Here is a 13,116-nt window from a genome sequence, read left to right on the forward strand (position 1 = left end):
TCAGGTAATGAAACATCTGCAAGAAAACAGCACCAAGGACTCCACAGATATGTTGTTCTTTAGATGGGTTTGATGGTGCAAGATTTATTTAGAAACAGCAAATGCCTAGATGTGAAGCAGTAAAATTGTTAATATTGTTACTAAATGAAACAAAAAAGCAAACATGCCAAATAAGAGGAAGCACCTTCACTGCAGTTCTTGTGATAATTATCTCCATTTGATTATTATTATTAACTAGCTTAGTGACTTCCATACTTGTATTATGTAACAGGAAGATTACTGAAGCAAAAATTTATGCAAATCTGCTTTAGTTTTCTTTTCCTCACTTTGGTACATGGGACATAAACCAAGAATCATCTGCAACCTTCAAAGTAGTCCTCGGTGGAGAAGCCTCAGGCTGTGATTAAGTTGAACCTTATTTAGAATTTTTTGCTTCTCTTGATAAAAGGAAGAAGCAAATGATAATTGTTTGAGCCAGCACCTCCGATCTAATGCCCTCCAGTTTTCATAATTCCCAGTTAGACGATAGAAGAAATAAAATGAAACAAAATTAGTACCTACCTCCAGGTCATTAAAGAACAGATGTGTATCTGCAAGATTGAAAATCATTTCTTCCATCATAAGGCCTATCCGAACTGACGTAGTAGTGTCCTATTGGGGAAAAATAAAAGCTATTTATGTTTTTCTACCAATCAGTTTTGACTCTCAGAGTGAAAGTTCAGAAAAGTAAATATTATGGGCTTTAATTCTGAAAGGACAATTTCTGCTGTAGAAGGATTATTTTGATGAATAGGCTATAAGTGTGATTGTGTTCACACATCTGAAACACTTCTAAAAGTTTTGCAAACCTTGCATATCCTTGTTTGTGATAAAAATCTCATCCTATATGCCTATAAGCTAGAAGTTGTACATAAGAAGTTATGTTTTGCTGGGTGTTATCAGTAATTATTATGGGTGTACAAAACTAATCAAGAGAAATGCTTGAGCCCTGATCAAGGGTTCAGGACCCTTGTTTCAAAAATAATTCCATGTAGTGAGAATAGGCCTAACCACTTTAAGTAGTAGCTTCACTTGCTTTGTGATGAGCTCATCTGAATAATTTTGTGCAGTGCTTTTTTTGTAAAAGAAAAAGGTGCCGGAACTCACACATGTCATACAACCCGCCTTGCCTATCCTACAAGGTTCCATCCAAAAAAGGTGCCGGAACTCCGTTCTGAGCATTCTATGAGAAAAAAAGCCCTGATTTTGTGTGACCCTATTACTTTTTCATATAGAATCCACAGTACCATCTCTGCACTGCTCATTCTCATAGGAATCCTAATTCATTTTCTTATTTTCCAAAGCAATAATTTTAACGATAGACATTAAGATCAGAAGAAGAGGTTCAAATCACCGTTAATGTTGAAGGTTGTTGTGATATTAAAAATATGATTTTGATCTTATTAGAGGATCACCATACAGATACAGGTGCAAATAAAATGCAATGGAATCTATGGGCAGCTCAACCTGCTTTTCTATCTTCAAAAAATGCAACATCACCATGAAAGTCAAGTAGTACTGATGTCACACTTTGTGACCTCAATACTGATCAGGATGGTGGTAGATAGGAAAGATTATTGCCAGAGATTTACACATGTGGTCCCACTTAGTTTATCCTCCACAATCTGTGTTTTGGTCTGTAATAAATATTCAGAGTTAAAGCTTTGAACAGAATAATCTGTTTGATGCTAGCTTGAATGGGAACATTTATTAAGTTCCTGAAGCTCCTTTTTACTGAAAAAAAAAAGAAAAATTGTTCCACTCACTGAAAGACCCTTGCACAGATGAAGGTGAATGTGAACTAAGGAATGTGAGTGCATGAAAGGACTGTTTGCTACACTCTGTTGGAGTTCCTTCCTTGTGTTTATTAGCATGACTATGAAACTCACTGTCCCAAAATAAAATTCACTTCAGGCTCTGAAACACTGGCTCTTAGTTTTATTTTGAAAACAGACAACAAACAAACATTTCCTTAGACTTGTTTTAAAAATGTATTTAGTGATTTCTCTCTCCATTTTTTTCAACTGTCTGCCCCTATAAATTTGGCTGGATTTCTGCTTGCAATTCTTCCCCAACTCCCCTTCCTCCATCGTCACCAGTAGAGCCCTTGCTGAAATGGTAACAGGAAGTTGAAGGCAAATTTATCTTTGGCAATCTCTCAAACGCAAGTCACCCTTTGTCTTTTCAGTCTCTCCTTCCAAATCATTCGCAGTTAGGCTTAGGTTTTAAGTGGTAAACTGTTAAGACTTGTATGCTGCCATTTGTGAACGGGCAGGGCTTGAGTGCTCTTCCATCTTACCCAGGTGTCAATTCATCTGACATTCCAAATGTTTGTGTCATGAACTTCTACATCTCTTTTGCTTTTCAAAAAACAAGCCACACACACACACACACACACATACACACACACACACAAAAAGCTGCAAGCACCAGCTACTCTTGTATTGAAACAATCAGACTTTTCTACCTTCCTGCCAAGTACTTGCTGATGCCATGAACAAATAATGACTGTTCCACCAGGAAGAAAGCATTAATTAAGTGTATTTGTCAGATTTCCATTCTACAGGGAGAGGGGGGTTATCTCTTGGAGGTGTCAGCCAAAGGTGAAAGGCAGATTACTACACAATGCAAGGCCCTCCAAGTTAAATCTCATCTTTGTGGTTAGCTTTTAATAATAAAGTTGTCACCAAAGAGTTTAATGGTTTTAATTTGGTTTAATTACTTGGAAATGGAACCAGTTTGTTTGCTTGTATTAACTAGAAAGAAAGGAGATTGGGAGGGGGAGAAAAGAGAGTGTGCCACATGCCTGAGTGAGGATAGGCTAGCTTTATTCTTTAGTTGTCTGAGTGTTATGCCTTGATGAGAATATAAGAAAGCAATTATACCACTTAGTATAGTTTGTTTGAGTTCCAGAACAAATTCTACCTCTCTCCACCATACCGTTTGTTCCATTCTTCTCTAATTATTTATTTTAAAATGTTGCTTAAGGGAATCATTTATGTCAATAAAAGAGTCAGACTGGGTCTCTTTTGACAACTGTTTTTTTTAATAAGCATTCATGAATCTTTTCATAAAACAAATTCATATAATGGCAAATCAATGGTTGCCAGGAGGCACAGGCATACACAGGATTAATATAAGATTCTTGTATACAGAAGAACGGAAAATGCAGTATACTTTCAAATGTTTAAAATAGATTTTTTAAAAAAATCATACCAATTGTTTTATATAAATTACCAAAAATTGAGGCAACCATTTATATAGCAGGGTGGCTTAATGAGACAAAATAAAGTCTTTTTGCTGCCTTAGGAATATGTATGGTGTTTTTCCTCCCAGTTATGCCAAACACTATTGCCTCAGACTGAATGGAAGAAAATGCTATATACAAGAGTGCTTGTATCTTCTATTGCAGTGGTTCTCCACCTTTTCTTCACCACAGAGCCCCTTTAAATACCTTTTGTGGCCACGGCCCATGGCCACAGCCCACCAAGACTTCACTCAAGATTTAAATCATAACAAGACTTCCGGTGGCTCCGCGGCGCCGGAGACAGCCTTCCCGGGCTGCCCGCCGCTCAGCTGTGTGATTTTTCGCCCGAAACAGCGCCGATCAGCTGTTCGGGCGAATTTGAAGCCCCCTCCTCGGGAGAAGAGGAGGGGGTGAGCCCCCAGGTAGGGGTTGAGTTCTCCGGGGCCGCCTGAGCTTGGAGCTTGGGCGGCTGAAGGATCGAACTCCCCCGCAGCCTGGGCTGCTCCCAGCTGGCTAGCGTCTCTGCTCCGGACTTCATGGAGCAGAGCCAGGCGTCTGCGACCATCCCTGCTTGAAGGAGAGACTATGAAAGGAAAAGAGCAGGCAGAGCAGTACAAGAGGGAAAGATGAAGAGATGAAGAGGATTATTTTATTTTACTCTCGAGCTTGATGGACTTTGCTTAAAACTTAAAGTGAAAGTGCGTCACAATTGTAAGTAAAAGATGGCGTCTAAACCTCCCCCTAGAACTTTTCGGAGTGCTGGAAATTCTCCGGTGCAACAACAATCATTACTGCAGGCGTTGCATTCTCCAGATGTATTGACATCGAAGGATCTTGAAAAACATACCCAGTTAATTTTGGAGTCAATGGGTGTTAAATTTGCACAGATGGAGGAGAAATTGGAGAAATTGGAGCAGAGAATGGAAGAAAGGATGGAACAGAAACTCAGAGAGATGAAGGTAGACATTTTGTCCTCAGTGCATAAAGTAGCTAAATGTGTGGAGGTGCTGGATGACAAAGTGGAAGAACTGACTCAAAAGAATGCTATATTAGAAGCAAAAGTATTGGAAATTGAAGATTTAAAAGACAAAATGGATAGCGAACTGAGTCTGGCTCAATTTTACCAGATGCAGTTTGCTGTTAGAATTAGAGGCCTAAAAGAGAATATTAAGGAAGATTTAAAGCAGCTGGTTTCTGAGGCTTTTGAGGTGGTATTGAACCATCCAGCATCTGAAATAAAACAAGGCATGGACAAAGTGTTTCGTGTGAACTCGTGGATTGCTAAACAGAGAAAGTTGCCTAGAGATGTGGTGGTTTATTTTGTAAAAAGGGAAATTAGAGATGAAGTTATACAAGCTGCCTATGATACTAAAGTTGTGATTGCTGGTCAAGAAGTTTTGGTTCTAAAAGAAATTCCTCCAAAGATTTTAAAGAGAAGGAAGGACTTTATATTTCTTGTGCAAGAGCTCAAGCAAAGAGATATAAGGTTCAGATGGGAGATCCCAGCTGGGTTGAGCTTCATGTATGAAGGCAAAAGGTACTGTTTGGGTACTGTGAAGCAAGCGCATGAATTTTACAACAATGTCTTAAAAGCAACCCCATCAACACTTTTGGAAGCTGCAGAGGGATCTGGAGAAGGAGAACATCAAGAGGATGAAGATGGACAGATAGACGAGAATGGTACAGGAGGAGATCAAGCTGCAACTCTTTTGGATGATCCTAGAGAACAGAGGGTGACGCGTGCTGCCTTAAAACGCTTAAAAAAGATAAGAAAATAGGACCAGTAGAAATCTATGGAACTTCCACAACATACTGATAGTCAAGTGGTAGTTGTGTTTTTAAGAGTTTTGGGATGATATGTATGGTAACAGAATCTTTAATTTGGAATTAATGGACAATTTACTTCAGAGGAAGAGCAAGAAAGTTTTGTGGGTTAATGTGGGTTAATTTGTGTAAGAACTATCTATTATAGCCTATTTTGGCTAGAGAGGTTAATAGGGATAGGTGCTTGTGATGTGTAAATGAGAATATGTTTAGGAAATAGTGAATTGTGGAAGAACATAGATGGGAATGACGCTAGTTTTCTTTTATTTTAGTTCTTTATACATATTTAGTATTATTAAGGATTGGTTTACTCTATATAAGCTAGAGAGTGATGGATTTTAGAGTTTATAATTGTTAGTATATGATTGTTTATGATTGCTTTTTAGATATATACCTTGTATTTTGCTCTGGGAAGTCGGGGGGGGGGAGGGGGGGAGGAGGGGAAGTAGGGGGGGAGGCAGGGGAGGGAGGAGGGAGAGGGGGAGGGGGGGATAGGGGGGAGGTAGGGAGGGGAGGAGGGAGGGGGAAGGGGGGTTTTCTAAAGGAAAACTGTATTTTAAAACTTTTCAATAAAAAAAAAAAGATTTAAATCATAACAGTTCTTCAAGACTTTGTGCACTTCCTATGACATTGTGGCCCCCTAGGTATCTGTGTACCACAGGCTGCGAATCACTATTCTATTGCATATCTGGTGCCTTCCAGCAGAGTAGATGCCCTTCAACTCCTGTCATTGAAATGTTCCATGTCTTTTCTGTTGCAAACCCTTCCCTCTGATATGTATAAATCCTGCCTCTCTCAAGATAGGTACAAATCCCACTTCCAGGCCTGTCCCTGCTGAGTCGGTTTTTGAATGTTGAGAATGCTGTGGGTAGTCCAATCAAGATGTTTTAGTTCTGGTTTTAATTATGCCCTCTAAGCCACCCAGCGACTTTCTCGGATTAGACAGCTCTAGTAAATCTAATCTAATCAATATGCATGAAGAAAAGGGCTTGTCTGTTTTTGTTAGGCATTTTCCACCCTTAATTGGAGGCCTACCCAACCATCCTTGAGTTGGCAGAAAACATCCCAGTGGCTCTTCTCCCTTGAAGTCTATTGGGTCCCAACCCTGTTGTGATCTTGCAGATCTTTAAAAAATCTTTTAACATGCCCTGGGTCTGGTGGGTTTATTTATTTATAATTCATACTGTCTTATTGGATTTCTGACATGTGATCATGATTGGGCTTCATTTTCTTCTTTTCCTGAATGCCCCATTGGATACTGTTGTTCATAGTTTGGTCATTTAGACTATTCTTATTTTCTTATTTATTTTGGCTCTAATATGTAAACTGCCTAGAGTCACCTATATTTATTTAAATAAATGTGAAACTAACAAAACTAATACTAAGAAATTTGTCACTCCCGTTCCTTATTCCTATTCTGCTTCTACAATTTTGTATTTATCCACTGATTTCTTTTGCTGGTAACAGTCCAACAGATTTTATACAAGCTGAGGTTGCCCTTGGACAGTGGTAGAGTAAAGGAGAAAAAACTCTATTAATTCTGATGTAGCTGAGGGTGACTTTAGACTTCTCTGCTCACAGTCTGGAACTGCATCTCCTCTTAGGAGACACAGCTGTGACAAAATATTGGCAGGGCACGTTTGTATCCCGGCTAGGTGCAAGGGAGGAGAGACCTTCAGACATATACGAAGGTGTATCTTTATTCAGCCAGTCTTTTCACTTGTGAGTAGAGCTCCAAAGAGGGGGGAAAGTAGCCCATGTGCATCTCTGCACACTGGCCACAAAAGGAACACAAAAAGCACACTATTTGAAAAGGCAATCCCTATGTTATTAATAATTTTTAATCCACATATTTTCAAAGATAATTTCATCAACTACTCATTGTGGATTTTACAACAGCTGCTAAAAGTAAACCTGGGCCTGGGAGATGGCAAGGAAGAAAAGACTAAGTAAGAAAATCCTGTTGAAGAGATAGGATTTACAAATGAAAACTTGTATTTTAATCATCAGTAATGGAGATAACAGCAACGACTCTAATTATCATGCCTTGCCTTCTCTACTTTCATGTCAACCCATGAAAGACAAATAAAGATAGTCCTCGACTTACAACAGTTCACTTAGTGACAATTCAAAGTTACAATGACACTGAAAAAAGTGACTTATGACTATTTTTCACACTTATGACCGTTGCAGCATCCCCACAGTCACGTAATTTACATTCAGATACTTAACAAGTGACTAACAGTTACTGTATGACAGTTGCAGTGTCCTGGGGTCATGTGATCACCTTTTGCAACCTTCTAACAAGCAAAGTTAATGTGAAAACCAGATTCACTTAACAACCATGTTACCAATTTAATAACTTCGGTGATTCACTTAACAAATGTGGCAAGAAAAGTCGTAAAATGGAGCAAATCTCACTTAACAAATTTCTCAGTTAGCAACATAAATTTTGGGTTCAGTTGTGGTCGTATGTTGAGGACTACCTGCATATTCTAACATTTCCTTTTTTAAGTTTTTTCCATACTTTTTTTAAATCAAGAGATCCAAACATCAAGGTTGCCCTAATATTTGTATCTCTTGATTTGAAGAGCCAGATTTGAGAAATAAAATGTGAAGAGGATGAACATGTGTCTGAAACATAAAACAGCTCCATCTTTTTCTGGGACAGTGCATTGGCCAAACAATGCTAGAGATGCATTTGGATTAAAATGTTCATGTGAGGTTTATTTATTTATTTATTTTTATTTTATTTTAATTCCATTTATATCCCGCCCTTCTCCAAAGACTCAGGGCGGCTTACAAACTTAGCAGTAGCCTTCATTCTATGTATATGCCTGCTTATTAGGGCTTTCGCCCCCCCCAAGCGGCATTAATACAAAGTCAGCTTATTGCCCCCAACAATCTGGGTCCTCATTTTACCTACCTCGGAAGGATGGAAGGCTGAGTCAACCTTGAGCCTGGTGGGATGCGAACCTGCACTAATTGCAGGCAGCTGGTGTTACTTAAGGAGGCATTAGCCCACTGCTCCACCAAGGCTCACCAAGGTGCCAAAGAGGTGCTCATGCATGCGCGAAATCATACTTTTGTCTTAGATTCCAGATTGCTCCACAGTCATAGCACACACTATTCCAGTTCTCTTGCTGTACCCTCACAGCAAATGACAAAATGTTCTTGAAGCTGCCTGCATTCATTGTATGCTTTCATTATTTAGCACTGAATATATGATTCAGCTTCCATCTGCCTTAAGCAAATATTTCCATCTTCCTAAAAAAAACCTTTCCAAATTTCATTCATATTGAGTTAATCCATCCACTTATGAATTAAAGCTTATTTGTTTTTATAATCTATTTGAGAGAATTCCAAAGAATTGTGTCTTTCTTTTGAAGGGCTTGTTCTGCCCTTTTCCCTTCTAACTTTCATTTTTCAAGAAGGGTGTCTCATCATAGGCTCCAGTGGCTTTTAATATTCCAAGGTACCCAGTGCACACGAGTAACAAAATGTAAATAAACACAGCTGAACCAGGAAGAGTGAGGGTTTTCTCATTAAAGAAATAAAATAAACAGATGCTCTTAAGCACTTTGCCTCATGTTTGTCAAAGGAATAGAGGGCTCTTCAGATGCCTGTACAGCACTGATGGGGCCCATACTTATTAGGCAAATTCCCAAACAAAGCAAAGAATACCCAAATTGGCTAACAGAGGTCAAGGGAGAAGCAGATAGTTGATCTGAACTCAAGCAATGAGAACCTTTACAAACCAAACAAGTGGCTCTGACCCTCTACAATTAACTTTTTAAGTGCCAGTTTTTACTTCTTCCTAGTACAAAAATAGTAAAAGTAAAGTTTTAGCTAGTAAAAGTACAAACAACATTTCAACTGCTTTTGGGGTAAGGTATTAATTTTAAGACAAAATTACTTTTGTCTTACATTAAAATTATATTAAATCTCAGCTCTGCTAATTTTTATGAGAATTTTTCATGAATGATCCAGTGACAAATTGTATTCCATCCTGCTTTATCTTTTGAGTAAAGTATATTATAGGAAAACAAGTATTTGAAAAGGGTGTTTAAGAAAGTAATTATTCATAATATAACTGTATTCTTAACTCATACAGTTCACAAAAAGGCACTACTGTCAAGTTCCCAAAGTATGGGCTTTTCAAGTGACTCTGAGGCATTGTTTACCTTAAAAGTCCTTTATTAGCCTAATACACCAGCAATGTTTGCTCGAAGGAAGCTGGAATCTGAAATCTCCGCCCCTTGCACAATATATTAAAACACAATTCTCCACCTTTCTAATTTTGTCATTAATCATATTCTCCAATTAATTTAAAAAATCAGTTTCCCTTCCGTTAGAAGACCGCCAAAGCCTTATCTTCTTTAGGGAGAAAAATGGCCTTGAAAAGTGCAATCCTACTCATTACCCCTCCTAACCTTAAACTAAAACAATACACGTCTTAAAGCAATACACAAGTTTAACATATGAAACGGCTACTTCTTCATCTCTTGTCAAGCAATAACATTCAATGTTAGAAGCGTTGACAACTACTTTGTCAAGTTCAAATACATGCCTGGTAAGAATATAACAAAAAAGACTGTATAGGGTATTTACTATATAGGTGGCAGAACCTCTCTGTTATGGCTCTTGGACTTCTTGCTTCTATCTTTCCAATCTAGCCTGAAGACTGCTTAGGTGTAGACAAGTGCTGCTATTGCTGAGAAACTTGGGAATTGGGTATGTCTAGTTTAATGAAGAGAAGGACTAGAGGTGACACGATAGCAGTGTTCCAATATCTCAGGAGTTGACACAAAGAAAAGGGAGTCAAGGTATTCTTTCAGGAGTCAGGCACCTGAAGGCAAGACAAGAAGCAATGGACAAAAGCTAACCAAAAAGAGAAGCAACCTAGAACTAAGGAGAAATTTCCTGACAGAACAATTAATCAGTACGACAACTTGCCTCCAGAAGTTGTGAATGCTCCAACACTGGAAGTTTTTAACAAGAGATTGGACAACCATTTGTCTGAAATGGTATAGGGTTTGCTGCCTGAGCAGGGGGTTGGACTAGAAGTCCTCCAAAGTCCCTTCCAACTCTGTTATTCTACTTTCAGCATTTATAAAGAGAAGGGTAGGTACTGGTGGAAAATGCCCATGCCTTCATCTTTCCTTTCCGTTTTTTTTCCACAGGCCCCTACTCTTTCAAATTTGCAAGCCTGTCTTTTAAAAGGGGCTTGGTTGTGCATCATTGAGGGAGAAGACCAAAAGGAGGGAAGAGTTAGGAAAAAGCCAAGAAAGAAGACAGAAGAAGCTGAGAGCTGAAGTTTCAAAGAAGACACCAAGCAATTCATAGACAATGGAAGGGAATGTTGGTGGTAAAATAGAATGTTGATGACAGTGATAGCCTAAGCCAGGGGTAGGCAAGCTCGGCTCTTTTATGACTCATGGACTTCAACTCCCAGAATTCCTGAGCCAGCTGGCTGGCTCAGGAATTCTGGGAGTTGAAGTCCATGAGTCATAAAAGAGTCGAGCTTGCCTACCCCTGGCCTAAGCAAAGCCCAAAGCACCAGCATGGGTGATTAAAGGCCCAGTATAGCTTTCCCATGAAATTGGACACAGAGTACTAGTACCAAACAGGCTCAAAAGCCGGCCAATGAGAGACCAAGTTCTGACAGCTGGTCTCATTGTACTGATGAGAATAGGAGCCCTTAAGCACTGTCAGCCCCCTCATAAGGGCCCAGACTGGCAGAACCAATCTTCAATGTACATATATGCCATACCTTAAAGAAACAAGCTAAAATCTGTACTTTGGGGCATATCCCATGTATTGCAAGACTTTGGAAAGTCCACAAATTGCCAATTTTGATTGAAACCATACAATATGGCAGCAAACAATAACTGAGTTATTTAATACCACTTGATTATTTTAATACCACTTGATTATTATCCTGCCTTTCTGCATTCTCAGCACACCACTAATATATGTGAAGTTAGTGGCTCATCACTAACTATGAAATATCTGCCAGGTAAAACTTCAGAAGTTTCTAGAACTTTCATGTAAAGTAATTCTAGAACAAAAGAGCTCAGGATATGAACAAGAGATAAATTCCAGCAATGAAAGTCTCTTATGGACATGAAAAACTATTTTAAAAGCTAGTAGGTGATTTTTTTCTCCCATGGAAAATCATTACTTCATTCTGATTATGTTTCCTTTTCTGCTGCTTAGTACCAAAAAAATATTAGCGTAATGTACTTTCCCATTTCTAGACCACCTGTTGAGATCAAAAAGCTAGAAAAGCGAAAAGAAGACAACCTTAGAACAATGTCAAAATACACCAGGTGTTCGCAGATCTTGTGCTGACCTCAGTTGTCCAGAGATTTTGTTTTAATATACACTGGTTTTGCAACTGGGGAACTAATGCCTGTCATGTGTAATTAATGATGGATTACCGTATATTGCAAGATTTGCATGGGAAACCTACTGAGTATAGAGTATGAGAACTAGCACAACTAATATAAGTTCATTGTTTCCACAATTAGCAAAGGGAAGGTGAGTGCATGCAGTTATTTGTATGGGGGAGAAAAATCACTACATAAGAAGTTTTTTCAAAGTCTTTCATGTTTTTTTCCTTTTGATTACACTCTAAGACTGATAGCTAATTATCTCCTGCAGAACATAGTGCTTGCTATATTCATTTCTTACCTTTGCATATTTATTTCTGCCTTAACTCTGTTTTTCTATCATTATGTAAATCTTTTACCTTGACTTTATTTTTTTCTCATTAACAACCTGTCTGAAGAAATATTGCTTTTCAATAGAGTGATTAAAATGGATTGCATAATCTTTACCAGGTCGTTTTGTGTGAAAACAATTTCCTAGTACTTATTGCCTAATAAGTTCTAATGGAAAAGCTTGACATGAGATTTGCCTATTGGATCCAAAAGCAGAACTTCCCCTTAGCTCTTCAAAAAATTTTATCCAGTAAAACATTCATGTGTCACTTCCATGAAATGAGCTTAATGCTGGTCTCCTCCACTCTCCTGAGGCATCAACACACTCCTTATCTCAAACTCCATCTGCCTAGATCAGACATGTCAAACTTGCGATGTCACATGATGTTGTGCGACGTATCAGAGCTTTTTCCCCATTGCCGGCAATGGGGTGGGCGCAGTTTCGTCACGATGCGTCCGGCCTGCAGGCCAGCAGTTTGATACCCCTGGCCTAGATGACCACATAACTTAATCACAATTGGGTGCTGGAATTGCGGGTTTTGAGAGAAACGGTCATGTGAAATCTCACTTAATGACTGTTTTACTTAATGACTCAGATTTTTGATTGGGCTTCCCAGAATTGGTTACAAGATGGGCAGCAATATAAATATTTTAAATAAATTAATTCCTGTCCCAATTGTGAACATAAGTCAAGAAATACTTGTACTTATATTAAACAAAATGCATAATATCCAGTAGTTCATTTGTAGCTGTTGCTGGAGCGTTTAGAAAGGAGGCTTCAGAAAGTTTCTGTATCATCGACATTTTGGATCTTTTTACATGAGTTCAAACTTTAAAGAGGGCAATATATCTAAGCTTTGGTTTACTTATCCTGATTGTTGTAGCCATCATAAAGTTAACAGCAGCTGGTAGAATCATAAAATGATGTCAAATCTTATTTCTGCAGTCATTGCTACAATAGTCAAGTCTATTTAAATAACTGCCAAGTTAGTAATCCCATTCTAATAAATGGCAAATACAGCCTTCTCCATACCACATGAAAGAAGCAACATGATCTAATATCAAAAGAATACAAGCTTATTTTTTTTATTGGTTAAAAAAAGTTTTCTACAAGTTAATACCTGCTTACTTTAGAGTTCTGTTATTTTTTCTAGGTAATTTGTGGAGCTTGCAGAGGTGCAAAATCTGTGAATTATGCACATTATAATATTTGCAGAGAAACCCTCTAGTTAAATGTTGCATGGAAAAATGCAATTATTTTGTGGCAAAACCAAGTTTGCA

At 38.4% G+C, this 13,116-nt stretch overlaps 1 protein-coding gene across 9 annotated transcripts in view; it reads right to left on the reverse strand.

Annotated features, from left to right (window-relative positions):
• Positions 1–13,116, reverse strand: part of EYA2 (EYA transcriptional coactivator and phosphatase 2) — a 127,540-nt gene that overhangs the window by 24,379 nt on the left and 90,045 nt on the right. For all 9 annotated transcript variants that reach the window (XR_014025723.1, XM_081322129.1, XM_081322132.1 and 6 more), the window contains one exon: positions 562–651. Coding sequence is in view for 8 of the 9 variants with exons in the window: in XM_081322129.1 (XP_081178255.1) it covers positions 562–651 (90 nt within the window). In the remaining variant the exon portion in view is untranslated. The remainder of the gene's footprint in view (positions 1–561; positions 652–13,116) is intronic.

The sequence above is a fragment of the Vipera berus genome, assembly GCF_964194415.1.
Source record: "Vipera berus genome assembly, chromosome: 3".
NCBI lineage: Eukaryota > Metazoa > Chordata > Lepidosauria > Squamata > Viperidae > Vipera > Vipera berus.